At 38.3% G+C, this 20,164-nt stretch overlaps 1 protein-coding gene across 3 annotated transcripts in view; it reads left to right on the forward strand.

The window, feature by feature from the left end:
- Window positions 1–19,815, forward strand: part of LOC132151563 (protein sidekick-2-like) — a 135,345-nt gene extending 115,530 nt beyond the window's left edge. Inside the window, exons 35-45 of one of the 3 annotated variants that reach the window (XM_059559754.1) lie at window positions 106–207; window positions 363–478; window positions 5,380–5,566; window positions 7,268–7,405; window positions 8,891–9,073; window positions 9,184–9,309; window positions 9,397–9,561; window positions 9,647–9,787; window positions 12,149–12,293; window positions 16,336–16,483; window positions 18,915–19,815. In XM_059559754.1, coding sequence (XP_059415737.1) covers window positions 106–207; window positions 363–478; window positions 5,380–5,566; window positions 7,268–7,405; window positions 8,891–9,073; window positions 9,184–9,309; window positions 9,397–9,561; window positions 9,647–9,787; window positions 12,149–12,293; window positions 16,336–16,483; window positions 18,915–19,316 — 1,853 coding nt within the window. In that variant the 3' untranslated portion in view covers window positions 19,317–19,815. The remainder of the gene's footprint in view (window positions 1–105; window positions 208–362; window positions 479–5,379; window positions 5,567–7,267; window positions 7,406–8,890; window positions 9,074–9,183; window positions 9,310–9,396; window positions 9,562–9,646; window positions 9,788–12,148; window positions 12,294–16,335; window positions 16,484–18,914) is intronic. The other 2 variants (XM_059559763.1, XM_059559773.1) reach the window with 2 other exon arrangements.
- Window positions 19,816–20,164: the final 349 nt, after the last annotated feature.

Genomic DNA, 20,164 nt, shown 5'->3' on the forward strand with positions numbered 1-20,164 from the left:
ATCTCACTTCATTGGATGGGGATCATTATGTTTTAGCACCTTTAAGGTTTTCTCATTCTGTATTGAATAGAGCGTGTATGTGTGCACATGTTCTCCATTGTTCAGATCTGAATAAACACAAGCGCTATGAGATCCGACTGAGCGTGTATAACGCAGTAGGGGAGGGGCCCACCAGCTCGCCACAGGAAGTGTTCGTGGGAGAGGCGGGTAAGGGTACAAATATTCCTCCTTGATGCTATAAGTCAATATTGTTGATTTCACAGTCTATTAAAAACGTGCAGTAGTGCTGTCAGTCAATATAAAGTCTAATAAATCAGTTCAAACTGTATAGGATTCATAGTCTCTCTCTATGTTCTCATCAGTGCCCACTGCTGCACCTCAGAATGTTGCTATCCAGTCCTCAACAGCTACTCAGCTTGATGTCACATGGGACCCTCCTCCAGTGGAGGCCCAGAATGGGGATATTCAAGGCTATAAGGTACAACATTTGATGTGTTTCAGCTAGCTAAAATATAAGCTAGAATATTGCTTTGCCCCTGTGAAACATAATAAATCCTTTTCTGCCAATATGCCAACCTGAGAATATTTGTTTTCTGATAATATTTCAGCAATCAAGTCTTGTGTGTTTTCTGCAGAATCAGAACTAGCAATGCTAGATTCATGAATGAATCACTTTTTTAATCTAAGTGCTCACATGAGTTTGAAAAAATGTCTGAAATTGTACACAATTAAACAGGTCATATGATGTTGCTAAAAATAACATTATATTGTATATATGGTGTAATGCAATGTGTTTATGCGGTTTAAGGTAAAAAAAAAAACAATATTTTCCACATAATGCACATTAACATTGCTCCTCTATACCCCACCTTTCAGAAACGTGTTGATTCTTACAAAGTTCATCGTTTTGAAAACTGTCCAGTGTGTTGTGATTGGGCGAATGCATCAAGTGTGTGATGGAAATGTTATACCCCTCCATACTGTGATGCGTGTGTCCCTGCATGAGGAGAAAAAAGCCATTACAATTGAGGCATTTGTTGCATCCAGTGGAGACATAAAAACGACAAACAACAAGCTCTACTCTACACTGCTCAAAACTCGCGTTTGAATCGTCAGTGGCAAATCCTTTATATATGAAAACGTACTTACAGGCTGTGAGTTAGAAGTGCCAGACTGTCCTTGCAAAGTTGGAACTATTCCATTTTATAGAAACAGACACCGGCATTGTAGGTTACTCTCACAGGAAACAGTCCTCATTCTCCGTAAAATGCGTTGCACACATCTGAATATTTGGAATATTCTTTAACAGTGTTGTAAATACAACTTAACCACTGATTTCTAGTTGTCCTCTTTTGAAAGGCCAAACAAAGTAGATTCGCTTTCACAACAAAACATAGCATCTCCTCCACAACATTTGTGTTCAACCACAGAGTGGTTGACTCAATTTTTATGAAGAATATCTCTTTGGATTTGAGACTTTGCAAGTCTTTGCAACTTTACAGATCTTATTTATGCACCAAGAGCTTTTAACACTCCAAAGTGAAAGGAACAATTGAAATCGCATCATATGACCCCTTTAAATGTATGTTTAAAAAATGCTTTTCATTTCCTTTTTTCACGTACGGATGACAACATCGTCCAAACAATCCCTGTTTATGCAGATTTGTAAAAATTACTAAAATCAGAATCAGAATGAGCTTTATTGCCAGGTATCTTTACACATACGAGGAATTTGTTTTACAGAAGCTCCACAGTGTAACAGAATGACAATGACAAGACAGGACACAGATTAAAAAAAAGAATTATATAAAAATATACACAATAGACAATGTAAAAAATATAATATAGACAAGTATGATGTACAGGTCTGATATGTACAAATTTGAAATGTAAACAAGTACAAGTTGTTAAATAGGTAATAATGTATATAGAGGTGCTTCTCGATAAATTAGAATGTCGAGGAAAAGTTCATTTATTTTTCCTTTATTATTGTACTCAATACTTGGTAGGGGCTCCTTTTGTTTTAATTACTGCCTCAATTCGGCGTGGCATGGAGGTGATCAGTTTGTGGCCCTGCTGAGGTGGTATGGAAGCCCAGGTTTCTTTGATAGTGGCCTTCAACTCATCTGCATTTTTTCTTCCACACTTTTTCGTTCCACTCAACTTTCTGTTAACCTGCTTGGATACAGCACTCTGTGAACAGCCAGCTTATTGGCTATGAATTTTTGTGACTTACACTCCTTGTGAAGGGTGTAGTTGTCAGAGACCATTTTGAAGGCTCAGGAAACCTTTGCATGTGGTTTGAGTTGATTAACTGATTGGCATGTCATCATATTGTAATTTATTGAGATAGTGAATTGGTGGGTTTTTGTTTAATGTGAGCTAAAATCATCACTTAGACTAATTCAGTCTGTGTGCATTGAATTTAATACATGAGTTTCACATTTTGAGTTTAATTAATGAAATAAATTAATTTTTTTGACATTCTAATTTATTGAGAAGCACCTGTAGTGTTGTGTGTTCCAAGATTATTGTTAAGTGTTCATGAGATGGATTGCCTGAGGAAATAAACTGTTCCTGTGTCTGGTCGTTCTGGTGCACAGTGCTCTGTAACGTTGTACCAGTGATTTGCTCAGCAGTCCAGACAATCCTCTGTAGTCTTGTGAGGTCAGATTTGGTAGCTGAGCTGAACCAGACAGTTATAGAACTGCAGAGGATGGATTCAATGATGGAATCAATTAGTTAATTTGAGTTAATTTGGGCAGGAGGAGGTTTGGGATGATAGTGTTAAAAGCCGAGCTGAAGTCCACAAGCAGGATCCTCACATAAGTCCCTGGTCTGTCTAGATGTTGTAGGATGTAATGGAGTCCCGCGTTGACTGTATCATCCAGAGACCTGTTTGCTCTGTAGGTAAAATGCAGGGGGTCTAGTAAAGGTCCATTGATTTCCTTTAGATAAGCCAAAAACCAGTCTTTCAAATGATTGCATGGCCACAGATGTTAGAGCCACAGGTCTGTATTCAAGTACAGTAATTTTAGGTTTTCTTTGTAATGGGGATGATGGTGGACAATTTGAAGCATGTGGAGACTTAGCACAGCTTCAGTGATCTGTTGAAGATCCTTGTGAAGATGTGGCCAGCTGGTCAGCACAGGTTTTCAGACAGGCTGGTGTAATGCTGTCTGGGCCGGGTGCCTTTCTTTTTCTTTTGTTCTTTCTGAAGACCTGACGCACGTCATCTTCACTGATCTGGAGTGCTGGAGGTGGGGAGAGGGGGGTTACAGGAGATGTGATTCTCCACAGTGCTGATGGTGGTGTCTTGTAGATGGTGATCTCTTTCAGACCTTTCCATACTGAAGCAGGATAACTGGAAAAGAATTGGTCCTTTAGCTTTCCAGTGTAATTCCTCTTTGCCAGTCTGATCTCCCTTTCCAGTGTGTATTTGGCCTGTTTATATAAGAATCTATCCTGATTTATGCAAGCAACATTTTGAGTTTTGCAGACAGCTGTATTATGCATGCCAGGCCAGTAGATGGCAGTATCACTTTGTAAAGAAATACTACACAACTGCACAAACCAATTGACTGAGAATGTAATATACATGCAAATTACATAATTGTTACACATTTTTGTAGTTTACACAGAGATGGTATAGTTTTCAAAAACTTGTACTTTTTGCAAGTTGTTGTGTAAATGAATCATCTTTCCTTGGTTGTGTAAATGAATGGCCAAAACACGTAACGTGTTTTTAGTTTTTTGCTGAAAACGGTGTTGTAAAAACGATCCCTCAGTTTGATTTATTAGAACAGTTCACATCCTGACAAAGTCAATATACTGTTGTTGTGTAATCTTAGGGATAGTGGGGTTTATTTCAAAATAACTGACCTAGCAACCATCCAGCACACCCTAGTAACCACCATCCAAATTTCTCTTCAGGCTGCCAAAAGCTAGAAGTCTTATGTAACATTCAAGCTTTAAATATTTCTTTGGCTGCTCAAGTATTTACTACAAAAAGCTTATATAACTTTAAAACATCAAACCAAACTTCAAACAGTTTTAAACTTCCAGACGAAGCTTTGCCAAACCAATATTCAAAGTCTAAACAAACTTTGCCTTTTAAGTTGTTTTGGCAGTTCAGTTTAGAACCACTAGTGGTGCATAAACTATACGCTGCAACTTCAAACTTTACAGCTAAAAGAAAACATATTTTCGCACAGAAGGATAATATATGCATTTCATAATGTGTTTGGAAGGTTATTTTGGAAATGTAATAGAATAAAGATTGTAATTTACCAGCAACCATAAAATCTGATTTTAGCACCTAATTACTTTGAGATCATTCTGAGGTTAAATACAGATTTTAAATCATGACAAGAAACCTTGTATTAGATATGATGCTGTTTTTGAAATCAAATCTTTAGATAGATATGATGGAAAACACTGTCCAAAATTATGTGTCCTAAATTCATGAAACATTGGTGTCTCATATTTTAGAGCAGTCATTTCAATTTGGGAAAGAAATCAATTGTATATCTGTGCATGCGTGTGTGTGTGTGTCTGTGTGTGTATGTGTGTACTTGTTTTTCTATTCTGGTGGGGACTTAAACCTGAATACACACAGACTTATGGGGACTCGTGTCATGGTGGGGACCTAAATTGAGGTTCCCACGGGTAAACAAGCTAAGAAATTACACAGAATGAAGTTTCTTGTAAATCTAAAAATGCAGAAAGTTTCCTGTGAGGGTTAGGTTTAGGGGTAGGGTTGGTGTAGGGCGATAGAAAATACGGTCTGTACAGTATAAAAACCATTACGCCTATGGAGAGTCCCCACAAGGATAGCTGACCAGACATTTATTACATTTATTTTGTAATTAAATTATGTAATTCCGTTACATTACTAGTTACTCCCCAACATTGTTTTTAAAGGTGCATTGAGATGTTCTAGCTACCATTGCTTTAGCATCTTGAGTTAAACACTGCACTGCCATCTATGGACATTGATCAGTATCATATTCTATGTAAATTACCTAAATTAATGTTTTATGCAAATTACACCACTGCTAATAATGTGTTTTGTTAGTCTTTCTGTGTTCTGAATTCAGCCATACAGGCATTGATTGCATGAGTCAAAACAACACACATCATAACAACGTTATTTTTCTCGTCGTGAACAGGCCAAGAAAGCCTCATTCCTCTATTCTTTTAGAGTTGAATAATGACTACATGACTAAGTGGTACTTAGTCTGATAGACTGATTTAATCAGATACGGTCAGGCTTGGTCTGAAAAGTTTAAGGACTGCTGCACTGAAATATTAAGCTTGATAGCCCATCAGATTTACATCTTCTGAAATTATTAATTTGTGTGATTTGTGTCTTTCTAGATTTATTATTGGGAGTTTCAGCTGCAGAATGCGACTGAGCGACTCCGCACTCTCTTTCTGCCGGAGCTGAGCGTGAAGCTGAAGAACTTGACTGGCTACACCACCTACATGATCAGCGTGGCTGCTTTCAACGCGGCGGGGGACAGCCCCCGCTCGCTGCCCACCAGAGGGCGCACTCAGCAAGCAGGTGATCCGCTGGACACAAGTCCATGCAAAATACATCAGTCAACAAGCACAGAAGTGACCTTCATGCTAAACCCGCTTAGTCTGAAATGCTTTGGGAGAATAGTCTACATCTTTGATCCCACTGTTTTCCCAAAGCTCCCTGCTGAAAAGGTTATTAATTTTCAATTGGACGGATCACATCATACAGATTGCATGAGGGCTGTGAGACTGTGAAGGAAATGGGTTGTCTCTGAGTATTGGGGGTAGTGTGTAGGAACGGAAGCTTGTGACAGTTCGTTTAGGATGGGGAGCTGGGAACTGGGTTGGAGAAAATGGGCCACATATTGAGGAAGTGCTTTTTGGCAGGTCAGCATAAGGAGAACTGTGTTCCAAGTGATTGAGAAAAGTTAATTCAGCCTTTTCCGCTCCCTTAAAGATTGTGACATTATAGTGAGGAAGGAACAATGAGAACAGTACAAGCAAGACAGAATCTTGGCTCAGCTTACACTAAGACACTGGGAGATGAGCCAATACGAGCCTCAGTGCCAATCTTCCGGAGGGCAGACAAACTCCTTACATTACTGCAACATTACCCTGACCTCTAACAGAAGAATAGGCTTAAATATGTGCTGAGAGGTTGTTGTTTTTATTTTATATTTCATGAAAAAAAATAATAATAAATTTTGTGACTAGATGTATCCACCTGCCAATATTGGCTAAATTGCTAAAAAATATTAATAATGTAGAAAAAAATTCCTAACAGCACAGTATCTACATAATATAGCATTTTACAATGCTGTTCAAAAGTTTTTTTTCTTTTCGTTTTTTTATACAATCGATGCTTGTATTCAAAACTAATGAATTAAATTAATCAAAAAAGACAGCAATGATGAAAATGTGTTATTGTTCTTACAGAAATCATAATCTGCAACATTTTCAACTTTGACTGTAATGATAAATGATTGGAGTAATGATGCTGAAAATTCAGATTAGCATGACAGAAATAAATTACATTTAACATACAGTCAAATGGAAAACTGTTGTTTTAAACTGTAATAATATTTAACAATATTTCATTTTTTACTGTATTGTGATCAAATAAATGCAGCTTTAAGCAGAAGAGACTTGTTTAAAACACTGAAAAATCTCTCTCTATATATATATATAAAATTTTTTTTTTTTCTTTTTTTTTTTCTTAAATATTTATGACACACTGCTCTGGACACTTGCAGCATCATGCATCATATACAGGCAAATTTCAGTTACTGTGTGAATCTGTAACTGTTTAAAAAATATGTAGGCCTATTATTGTTTCCTTCCACATATTTAAATATTTCAATGTTAATGGCAAAAGTTTTTGTGAGGGGGAAAACCCCTGAGACACCAGAGATAAAATCCTGAAACCTTTATTGCCTGAGATAAATGCGATTGTAAGTTTTTTTTCTCTATAGTAAAACCTGTCAAAGGACACACAACTGATTTTGATTTTAGTAGACTTACATCATTTATATTATTGATCTTACAATTTGATTTATCCACTTATTATGTTCCTAATAAAGTTACCGGCTAACTGCGAGTAACTGTTTTATTTACTCACCAAGGTCAATTTTTACTCACATTCGGCAACTGTTAGCCCTGGCAAGCTCTATTAAAACCTGTCAATCAAAATGCACTTTCATGAAATCATGTTCAGGGTTTAATGAGATCTTCTTTTACTCCACAGCTCCAAGTGCTCCCAGTTTTATCCACTTTAGTGAACTCACCACCACCTCGGTCAACATGTCCTGGGGTGAGCCCAAGCAGCCCAATGGCATCGTGGAAGGCTACCGTGTGGTCTATGAGCCCTGCACGCCTGTGGATGGTGAGAAACTACACCACACTAAAAGCTGTGGCTGAGCAAATTATAGAGATAACTTTTAGTCAGCAGCTGATTTACACCCTTCTATGCCCGTCATGCTTTTTTAAAATTACAAATGTTCTCCAAACGTGTTTAAAATGAGGTTTCTTTTGGCATTTAATGAATGGCATTCCTATGTGATGTTCCCTCCCTTTGCCCTGTTATTGAGCAAGGCTTGGTTAAATTGCCAAGTGTGGTGCATTGGCCAAATTCCACCGTAATTGGGATCAGAGGAGGAATTACTGTGGTCCCATAATGGCTCCAGATTGGTCAAGGCTTTGAGGGAAAACAGATGTGCTAGGCTGCTGTTTACCAATGGCCGTATCTCAGGATCTGGAGAATACGCCTCAAAGGCAAAGACCCAGCTTTCTCTATTAGTTTAACCCCTAGAGCATGGCCTCGTGCAATGTTCACACGTATGGAAATGTGACTGTAAAACCCCAGAAGTAATACCTGTGCTTGCAAAGTAGCTAAATAGTAGATTGAAAGTGTAATTTCAGTTTAGGTTTTAGTTTTTGCCTTTGCTTTTGAACAAATTAAAGGATATAATCAAATGCATTGTCATAGGCCATGGTCAGAAATATATATAATGTGAAAGATAACGCATACAATAATGCTTTACACTTGTATGCTATATTGCTGACAAATTATCTTATCGTGTTGTACTGTATGTATCTTAGATCTGATAATGGGCCTGCTAAAATTACATCTGGCACATTCAGCACACTAAAATGGAAGGTCAAGTCACATGCATTGCATTGTGGGATACAGTACCCTACCTTATATGCTTTGCACATTTTTGCACTAGGATGCCAATTTCCTGTATGCATAGAATATCTAATTGAACAGAGACCAATTACAAGTCAGTATGCAAACAGCTGTAAGAAAGTAGACCAATAGTAATTCAAAATGCAAATATTAACATTGTTATGACTATCGGACATGTTGAATACAGTACATTCTGTCAGTGTAAATTAATTAAAACCTTAATTTGAGATTATACAATAATATATAACCAGAATTATAATGTCGTTTTATTAAAATACACTTTCTTTTAAAGTTTTGGGGACACTACAAATTTTTGAAAGAAGCCTTTTATGTGCAACAGGGTTTTGAATACGAAATTTGCAGTTCATTTGAATATATACAATAATAATAATAAAACTGAAATGTTATGAAATATTATTACAGTTTGAAATAACTGATTTCTGTTGTAATATAAAAAATAAAATGCAATTTATTCCTGATCAATGTAATGCATCCTTGATGAAGAAAAGCATAAATTGCTTTTGAAAAAAAAATTACTGACCTCAAACTTTTGAACAGGAGTGCGTTTTAATATAACTCAATAATATAAATCCAGTGCGGTGTAATAATGAGTGTTTGTATGTGTCATTATTAGTGTTTTACTCTAGCATGGTATCTAGAGTTTGAGTGTTTCCTCTACAGACTCCTCTCCTCACAATTCAGGTGTCAGTAAGGTTGTCACTGTGGATGTGAAGGGCAGCACTCCCTTGTGGATGAAAATCAAGGATCTGGCAGATGGAGTGACCTACAACTTCCGCATCCGTGCTAAAACCCTTACCTATGGCCCAGAGATTGAAGCCAACATCACAACTGGCCCTGGAGAAGGTCTTGTTGCCTCGCATTTAGCTCCTTATTTGCTATTTTGTAATTAATCTAAAGCTGGAGTGTATCATTTCTGCACCACTATCATCTTATTTGCATATTTTGTGACACAGGTGCTCCAGGGCCTCCGGGGGAGCCGTTTATCTCTCGTTATGGTTCGGCCCTGACTCTTCACTGGTCCAGCGGTGACCCTGGCCGTGCTCCCATCACACGCTATGTTATCGAAGCAAGACCATCTGGTAAGTGAAAAAGAAAACAGCAGAAGTTCAGAAATGCAACATTAAAGGTCGTTACAAAAGGGATAATGGCATTCTAACCATTAATAGATGAAGGACTGTGGGATATTCTAATCAAAGACATCCCTAAAGAGGTGACATCCTACACTCTTAACCTGGATACCCTCAGAGAAGGGGTCACCTATGATTTCCGTGTAATTGCGGTGAATGACTATGGCTACGGTTCTCCAAGTGCTCCTTCTCCTTCAATATCAGGTCAGTAAACTTGCAGAGAAAATCCTAAATGGTCTTGTGTTATGTTGTGCAAACCCATTTTTCTGTTTCTTTTCCCTTTTATCAGCCCAAAAGGTCTCCCCCTTTTATGAGGAATGGTGGTTTCTGGTGGTTATTGCTCTCGTGGGCCTCATTTTCATCCTTCTGCTCATCTTCATCCTCATTATTCGGGGACAGAGCAAAAAATACACCAAGAAAACAGACTCAGGTGGGTTGATAAACCAAAAACACTGAAAATAGATCCATAATATTTCTCAGTTTCCCTGATTGCCCTGTCCTTCACTGCTGACTCACGCGACTAAATTGAAATGGACTCAAATTTAGCTCCACTTTCCTATCTCTAGTGGGTATTGCCATGGTGCTCTGGGAAAAAGTGATTTTCCACTTGAGTGAGGCTCAAATAATCAATAGTAGCATCTCTTTCCTTCAATTGGTTGTGGTCAATGCTATCAACATGATTGCTGACTCATTTTGCTGCCTCATGCAAAATTACATCACTTTCATGTTTTGTCTCAGCTTAGGAAAGCAGGTGAAAATCAAGTATTTTCTCACTATTCTTGAGTAGTTTCACACAAAACTCTGACTTGTGAAATGGATCACAACCCCTTAAGGCCACAACACACCAAACCAACATAAAATAACTAGTGTCAATTGTATACATTTGGGTCAGAAAGTTGAGCTTGATCACAGGAGAAAGACTACGACCAACTAATGCATATATGCATCAACTGTGTCAATAACTCTCCATACCAGCAGGTGGCAGTAGTCGGTATTAATCATTCACAAAGGTAAACCAAAAACTAGGACTGCAGATATAGAAACTTCAATTTCTAGATGGCATTATGAAAATGTTCACATATTGAAATGCACAGGTAAGATGAAGATGTAAAAAAATTGAGCCCTCTGTTTAAGACCTCTTGACTTTGTCAGTGCTTTCTCTCATTACTTTGAATGTTCTTCTTGTGCACTGGTTTGCTAAGGTGAACAGCCAATCAGATTTAATTATATCACTGAAACCTAGTGCCAACTGTGTGGAACACGCTGAAAAACTAAGCTGACAGGCTCTAAACGATGGACCGATATTGGCTGACGAACTACCATTGGCTTGGTGTGTCACAGCTTTTGGCTTGGTGTGTCTGACCTTTTGTTTCCAGCTGGATTGGTTAAAAATAAATGTATTGCAAAAAAGTCATAAAGCCAACCAAATAGATTAGATCTTGCTGGATCGAAAAGGTGCTTTCTATTAGGGCTGGGTGATAAAACGCTAATGATAGTCGTGATATAATTTTCCTTAATAAAATGATAACAGGAGTTCGATAAAGGTTTGAAATACTGTTTATGTGCAAAAAGTAGAACAAAACCGTACTACTCATGTCAAAGTTCAGCAGTGCAGCATGAGCTCACTAGTTCAGATGTGCTGATAAGTCACAATCACACGACAACTACACAGCTAGACCACTTAGCTATATTCATATAGAATTGTATCATATTATTATTGCAGACATGTATTAAATGTATTAAAGGAGTAATGGAATATAATGACAGTATTTTTGTGAAATTAATTTTCATATTAAGAATATATATTTTGTTTAGGAAAAATAATTGTAAACGTGAAGAATTTCACAATTTTGTCATGTTCTCACACCACACTTAATGGTCTGGTTTCTACAGCTTTTACTTAGGAGCAAAAATCTGCCATTAAACTTTAGAGAAATAAAAATGTTAAACTTATCATGATAATTATCAGTATCGACTTAAAAGATACAATTTATCATGGTAATTTTTTTGGGCAATATCACCCAGCCCTATGTTCTAGTTGTATGTCCAATATGGACTGTGGGCTCTTTCAGTTAAGAGGTCTGGGGAGATCAGGTTGCGGGCTGATTTTGTGTGTGTGTGTGTGTGTGTGTGTGTGTGTGTGGGAGGGATTCTCACATGGCTGCTTCTGAGCTTGTTCAGCGTTTAGTGCTGTGCCTGGGCCAGGGTCAGTTATCAGGGTTGTGAATGTGTAAGTAGCACAAGGGAAGTGTTTGTGTAGGACACAAAAGGCTTTTCTCAAGATACACCCCACCCGCCTGACCCTGTTTGGTCCTGATCTATTGGGGCCGGTTTGTTTAACTGAACTCCAGAGGCCAGAATTTCTGCAAGGTGGGAGATCACACTGTCCAATTAGGCGTAGAGGTCACTGCTCTTATTACCTCTCTGGAGTCACACTTCACTTTGACTCTTTGAGATCAGAGGTCTTTTGACTTTAGAAGATGCATGCTGAATGACCTATTGAGATTCGACATGGTTTCACTGACATGGTCATGAACACAACAAGGTCAATCCCAGAGCCGTACAACTAGAAATTAGTGGTTCAAGATCTGGGCTGGTTGGCCTAGTAAGAGATGAATTTGCATGAAAATACCACAAAGTCAGATTAGATGCACTACATATTTTAATGTCAACAGCAAAGTGAAATACATTTCTGTGTACTTAGACATCTATTCATTTGTATTAATATATAATTGGTTGAATGGATGGATAGATAGATCCTCATAGGTTGTCCTCTGATTTTTGTCTTTAGGTGGCCTCTCGAATTGCACGTCTCTGCCCCTCTCCCATGGAGAGATGGTACAGCTGGATGAAGGACGCTTCCCTGCCCTGGAGCCCAACAACCGTCGACTCTCGGTCAAAAATTCCTTTTGTCGTAAGAATGGAATCTACACCCGGTTAGTATGTGCACATGAATCACAATTTCCACTCATTAGAAACTTATACAGTGGTGTAACTTCATAGAGAGCATAAAACAGACTCGAAACAGTATCAAATGGAATAGTTTGCTCTGCTAATATAATGTTTTTTTCTGGAATTTTCTTTGAGGTAAACACTGTCAGTATGCTGTTCGGGACATTGTTTGCACAATAGATTTAATTCCCAAATGGCCGCAAACAAAAAGCTAGAGAGGAATGTATTCTGTCCACACATAGAGCTTGGGCTCGGCTGTTGATTTAAATTCTACTTCAGCTATCCCTTAAATGGATTGAGTTGGCATGGATTTTAATGACATTCACTCTTTTCAAATCTCCAACTGCAATCTGTCTGGTGAAAGGAAAGGACACACCAGACTGTGAAAGTTGAACATCCCCCTAACCCCCCCCCCCCCCCCCCCCCCCGTATCTTATTGACATTCAGAGTGCATTCTGTGCAAATTGACCATTTATGTAAGATGCTTCTATAAAGTATTTTTCTACACATTCTCTTCAGCTTAGATCAGACCATATTTATAATAGACATACCGTGTCCCCAGTAGATCAAGGACTAAGAGAAAGATCTTCAAGAACCCAACCCAAAATGTCTTTTGTTGCTCATTTAGTCAAACGCCTTTGAAACCAAACAATAAAGTGATTGATATGTAAGTTTTGTCAGTATATTGTCTGATATGGATCATAAGATTTTATCCAAACCAGTGGCATGTTATATGTTTTCATGATTTGGACCAATCACATTTTTTGGTGGATGGATCTACCCAGTGTGATGCTGCAAAAATTAAATGACCGACTAGTTATTGCACTGGAAAAGGCTTGAGTGACTACTTTTGTTCTGGTTACCATATTGAACAAACGTGACCAGGTGACTATCTTGCATATTTTCATTAATCTTAGTGAGCCATTGTTTGAAAACTCTAATTTTCCAATGTAATATGAAAAATTCAAATAATTTTATGCATGTATCTCATCTTTTGAAAGAGTTCAGGTTTTAATTGGTGAGGTCAGACCTCCCAAAAACCCTACTGTAGTTTACACTGTGCTCCAGTACATCTGCAGACACTTTTTTTGGATTTTGACATATTTGCATGAACAGTGTACATTAATAGTCTATGGCATTCTCATTATTCTAATGAACTGAAGGACCTTGCAGGCAACTTAACTTGATTGGATGAAGGGATGGGCCTGCTTTGAGTTTACTCTGGTTGTAATTGGAGAAGCTGCTTTGGGCCCATTATACTGGAATGTGCTGGGGGGTTTGTGCTGGTTCTCTGCCCAGATGCAGAGGCCCAGGACGGGGATCAAAGAGCCTGGGCAATAAAGGACTTCCACTTTGGATGCAGTCCTGCTAATGAGCTCAAATCAAGATGGAGCCACAAGAGATATCTCTGATGGAGATAAGAAAGGAAAGGGTTTGGTATGGTGGGAAGGAAGAGATAGAGGCGAAAGATGAGGCTGGATAAGAAGAATGGAAGACCTCAGCGCTTGTGAATAATTGAAGCCCCTCTTGGCTGCTGAGGGGTGTTGGGGGCTGTTTGACTTGGCTCCGCCTCTCTGCTTCAACCTTTCTAAAACCTCAGCCTCCTCTGAATTTTAAACATATACAATGTCATAACCCTCCCCTCCCCCTGGTTCTCTTGCTTTATTCCCAGTGGCATGATTTTTGTTGGGACAACCCCTCCACCACCAAGGATTTACATTAGTATACAGCTCGCACATGGTCCTCTTGTTCATTTTTAGGGTGGACAAAGCATCCTACGTTTCGCCATTGATTCCGTTGGCATGTTTTTTTATGAACTCTCTTGCATGTTAGATATTCCTTTACTCATTAGCTCCCTGCATGGTTCTTTAAAGCCTCTTCCCCATGTGTGTACTTTCAGCTTGATTTATAAGCCAACTGAAGTAAAGTACTGAAGCAGGGCAGCTTACCACCCTCAGTTCAAAAGCTAATGTCTCCAGTGACCTTGACTTTGAGCATATCAGAGCTAATTATGGCAAATTAAGAAGACCCATCCTGCCATACGCTGGTCCTTCTGCCTTCCTTTTTAACAAACAAGTGAACTGGTTCAAAGAAGTACAATCCAACCCCCTGTAGCCCCTGAATTGGGGGATGATTCGCTGTCCCTTTCCCTTCAGAAGGCTTGTCATCTGTCGTTCCTTCTGAGCTCTGCAGAATGAGTGTATTCGTCCAATAAAAAAGCTTTGAGAATTGATCCTTGAGGATGCTGCATCATTTGCTGCATCATGTCTTTTAAACCCCTAGTCCACACCCCTAGTTTTTTTTTTTTTTTTTGTATCCTGTCTGTATCAAAAGCAACATGCAAAATGAAAGTGGTCCATTTGATTTGTGTGTTAAATTTCAAGTCTTTTGAAACCAAATTTGTGTGAAGAACAGGACGAAATTACTTGACTTTGGAGTGTTGCAACCGGTATTGATGGTATTAACTATGATATACAGTATAAAAAAGGGTATTGATATCATGTTAGTACAACACATATGATAATATTGTAAATAACCCAGCAGCAGTAAATGTGGTGGAATTTCACCATGGATTTTCACACTGGTTGCCATCCCTAATAAAATGAAGCAAAGAAGAAGGTGGCGACAGCTCAATAGGGCTTGGGCATCGTAACGTCATTACTCGGCGTGGCACCATGTTGATGGCCTCCTTTATTGCTACTCTGACTACTGCACAGTGTTTATACGTACTCCCTCTCAACATTGAACATTTAAAAAAAAAGAGGGAAATTTCCCAGGTTACTCATCCAAAATACCGGAAAATTTCAACATTCATCTTTCTGTTGCTATCCCTCTGCTGACAGCAAAACTTCGTACTACAAAACTGCTGCATTAACTAACGTTAAGCGAGTTGTGAAGCTAGGTCTAACGTGACTTTGCTTACAGATTGGCATGAAATCGTGCTCTCACAACAACCACATCTTAAAAAGACCAACATCATGCTAAGGTTGCTTTCAAGTAAGCTTTGAAAACGTCTGTTTCGCTGGAAGGGCAAGGGGGTAGCAACAGGACAACAGCACAGAAACTTGACAGGTCTGATGGAGGGGCTAACGTGATATATTACAGGAAAATACTAAAACGGGAAGACTGCGGGAAAAGAGCTCAAATACGTGAGAACCCCGGAAAAAAATGGGAGGGTTGACAGCTACTAAATACACTTTTGAAACACATAGTTAAAAGTACATGTGTGAGTGGTTGTTAGCACTAACGGTTACTAAACTAGCAGCTAGGTGTAGCTCACCTTTGTCCGGATTACTGTATACTGTTTGCCGGCTTTATGATCTGCATCTCCTGAACCCATCCATTTGTGAACTGTACATTAGACTCCAATGACTTGTAGCTTCGGAACTATTCTGAAGTGTAGGCCCTCACAAAACAAACAAGGTAGCCGAAGATATCTGTAATGCAAAAGTGCGGCAGCAAGTCTTTGTCGGTGCTCCACTCTTTGTTGGGAACTTCATATTGATTGAACCATTAAAAGTGCAGATTTTGTCCACATACCAGTCTCTGGCATCCCTGTTTAGCGTATCCCTATAAATCCCACAACCTTTTCGTGATTTTACCATCTTTTTTCTTTCTCCCAACTCTGCTTCTTCTCGTTCGACTTGCTGTATGTTTACATTCGTGAGGCCGTCAACATGGCCGCCACGTCCCAGAATGCAATGCGGCGCCCAAGCCCTATTTCTTGCCACCACTGATTCAGTAAAAAACATGGTTTGTTAGACATGGGGGTGTTAGCCATTGGCAGTGGAAATTTGACTGTATCATATGTATATATTTTTTATTCTATTGATATTTTGGCAAATGTGTTATTGTAAGTATATTTTTGGCCACACTATAAGCATCATGAAAATCTGAAATCTTGACAGCTGTAATTTTGGGTAAACTAACTCTTTAACATCAGAGATTATATCGCTACTAATCAAAAAATGGCATGGGTTGACTAGGAGTAAATAGGAAAGTTTTCTCTGTGTGATCTTCTTCTAGGTCTCCACCACGGCCCAGTCCAGGCAGCCTGCACTATTCTGATGAAGATGTCAGCATCAAATACAATGACTTGGTCCCAGCCGAGAGCAGCAGCCTGACCGAGAAGCCTTCAGAAGTGTCTGACTCACAGGTGATTCAACCCAACAAGGTCAATGGTTTTCTTAAAATAGTTTTTCTGATGTTATCTGGAATCAAATTTAGTCCTGTTTACTTTTGTAAACTGTTATTTTTATGAACTTATTGTCAGTGATTCAAGAGTGCATGTTATTGCAAACAATATTAATAAAAAAAGTTCATCTTCGTAATCTTTAATAAAAACCTAATAACTTGTTTTGACAGCTCTCTGCTTTTGGCTGACAACACAAATTCCTGATTCTCATCAACCCCTCCCCCAAATGCCTGACTACATTTTTGTATAAAATTCCCACTCTTCCCAAATCAGTCAATCACTAAAGGATACAATCAGATCCTGCCTTAAATTTGTCTTAATGAATATCCCATTTCACTCATAAAGGATTCACTTGACTGTCCATATTATTCATACTTCACATGCTTTCTTTTGTCAGTAGGCTTGTGGATGTTATTTAACATTTCAAATGAAGTGTTTAACACACAAAACACTAAAGACCACTCCCCACAGGAAAGAAATACCACTAAAGAGCTCTTTTAACATCTAAATGGTTTCTCTTAGTCAGTAATGAGATTAAATGTAGAGCAAATGGAGATGTTTGCTTAAGTCGTCTGCCTCTTAGGTTTCTCCTGAGAAAAAGACCAGTGAGACCATTGCTGTTACAGTACATAAACAATAGTATCATTTGTCTAAATTTTAAAGGAATTATAAAAAAGATATATATTTGAGACAAAGTTGGAACATAAAAGCTGAGAACTCCATTGAGTGTCTTGAAAGAGTTATGAAATTCAGAAAATGTTGCTATGGGCCTCCAAAATGCAGTTTCTTTTACGCTGCAAATTCAATAAATGAATGATGATAAGAATGATCTTTCTTTTACAAACCAATGCAGTTCATATCATTCCAGGCCTGTGGTCTCATTTCCATGCATTGCTCCTGAAAATTGTTTAAAATCAATTCTCATGACTGAAATTTCCCTGTCATAACAAATAGTGTAACTTTTTATGGAACAGGAAGTATGATGTAGGATACTAGAATATCTCTCATGAATTTCCTTCATGTTTGCAGTATCTGTCTCCATAACTTTGAAACTGGAGCTTAAAGTGTCATGGGAATTTGTGAATCTTTTGGCCCAAGCTGTGAGAAAGTAGGGGGCACTCCTCTTGTTTGAGCATTTGTCTCTGCTCCCACAATCCCACTGGGAGACTTTTGCCTGTTTGTCAGGTACCTACTGTATACTGTCAAAACATTACTCCATCAAAGAAACCCTCCCACCACGCCACACTTTAGCATAATGTCACAGTAAACAAGTGATATGACTTTTAATTTAGACCTTCTCTGACACAAGACAGCTGGTGTGCAAATACAAACCATGCAGAGGGTTTTTCAGAATCATTTGTGATCATGAAACATCCTGATTTTTGTCTTGTTATCTGTGAGGCTCTGTAAATAATGTTTTTGCCCTCTATTAGGAGCCACTTATGTTTTCATTTTAGATCTTTGCTCTTTTGAGTTTCTGATGAGGCTGTAGTTTGTGCTCTAGAAGAGCAGTGCTTATAGGAATCTGTAGTCTCGTTCATATCCTTCTAATTAAAACAGTAGTTCTTGTATAACTGATATTTAATGATACTTTTCTCACCAAATGTCATTCCAAACCTGTATGCTCTTATTTTGTGTGGATCTTATGAGGAGAAAAGTCTTCATGCAGCTCTTTTCCATAAATAACAACAGTCCATAGTGAGCATCAAGCTCCAAAAAGAATGAAAAACATCCTCAAAAAGTAAAAAAAAAAGTATAAATACAATATAAAACTATATTTTACAAATATACATACATATACAGCACACAACTTTTCAATGAGAGTAAGTAAAGGTTTTGAGGTAAATTATTCCATTTAAAAGGAATTAAAGAATAATATGGAATTCTGTCCATCTTCAAATAGCTTTTTAGATTTTAAAGATTTTTTTCTTTGTAATACCATTCAAATGATGGTAAGATTATTATTATTTTTTTTTTTTTTCAAAAGAAATCTCTTTTGCTAACCAAGGCTATATTTATTTGAACAAAAATACAGTAATACAGAAATTACTGAAAATAGATTGACATTAAAAATATATACTTTTTGTGAACATATTTTTAAAATGTGATTTATGTCTGTACTATTAAAAGCTGAATTTTCAGCATCATTACTCCAGTCTTCAGTGTCACACGATCCTTCAGAAATCATTCTAACATGTTTTGCTGCTCAAGAAACATTTTTTCTTATCAGTGATGAAACATTGCTACTTAAAGTTTTGGTGGAAACTTTATACATTTTTCAGGACTTTTTGCTAAATAGAAAGTATGTACATATATAAGTGCTACAATGCTCATTTCCAAAATGGGCTGGAGAAATACAAGCTACTACAGAAAGTGAAGGTGTATACTTTCTTCTTCTTTTCAATTACAGGGCAGTGATAGTGAATACGAGTTGGATCCAAGCCGGCAGAAGACACACTCCTTCGTCAACCACTACATCAGTGACCCCACCTACTATAATTCCTGGCGCCGGCAGCAGAAGGGCGTCTCTCGGCCTCCGGCGTATGGCTACGCCCAGCCCGACACAGTGGCGGAGCAAGAGTCCCGCCCCCACCCGCCCCCACTGCCACCGTTACCACCTCTGCTACCCCACAGCAATCCATCCCCGCATCCCCAGGGCCAGGGCACCCTGTTCAGGCCCAAGGGCAGCCGGACTCCCACCCCGTCACTGCTGACCTCTGACAGCCACAGCCAGCACACCCTGTACAGGCCCCCTAGCAGCCTGGGCACCTCCGCCCAGGTCCCGGCCACAGGATTCTCCTCATTTGTTTGATACCAGACTCTCATTCCAATGACAACACACCTGGGAGGGACTCCTGCAGTATTATTGGTCTGTAATTCCTTTTTCCGCTACACCTTGTTGGACATCAAGATCTGCTTTTGGATTTAATTTTTCCAGGTGTGCAGGTGTACTGTGTGTTTTTATGTGCGTGCAAGAGTATCGAAACGTAGACAATCATTCTGAAGGGAATCGTTCGTTGATTGTACATTTTAAAATACATTAACTTCATCATTCACTGAAAAATAAATTTTGTGCCCAAAATGTTTAAAAAAAAAAACCGACAAATATGACTTGACCGCATATAAAATGGAGTCCAAAAGTTTTTTGAGACCATCTGGAGTTTTCTTTTTTCTTTTGAATTTTTCAAGTTTCATGTAAGTTTTAGTACTTTGAAATATTTAAGATAAAGAAAAGACAAGGCCTCATACTGTTGGACCCCACTGTAAATGTTTAAACAAACTGCATTTCACATAATGCTCCAGATTTCCAGAGCTCATCTCTATCATTCTGTTTCTGTGATATCGCTCTGATGTCTTTCACGTAGAAATCAATGACAGAATATTTATAAAAAGCTAAAATATTGCAAGTTAGTGTCAGTTTCTTTAAACTGAAAAAAAGAGAGAATTTTCAGCTCCTTAGACAACAGACTTACTCACACTTAAAATATTTAACCATAACCTGGGTTATATGTTTCACATTTTACATTGTTCATAATTTACCCTGGGTTAAAAAATTAATCCTAGGTATTCATAAACTGACATTTCATACGGTGCATTCCTAAACCCTGGGTTAATATCACTATCAGTGTCACTGATTAGACAAACGCAGCACAATATGGA

The sequence above is a fragment of the Carassius carassius genome, chromosome 1 (genome assembly GCF_963082965.1).
Source record: "Carassius carassius chromosome 1, fCarCar2.1, whole genome shotgun sequence".
In the NCBI taxonomy this organism is placed as follows: domain Eukaryota; kingdom Metazoa; phylum Chordata; class Actinopteri; order Cypriniformes; family Cyprinidae; genus Carassius; species Carassius carassius.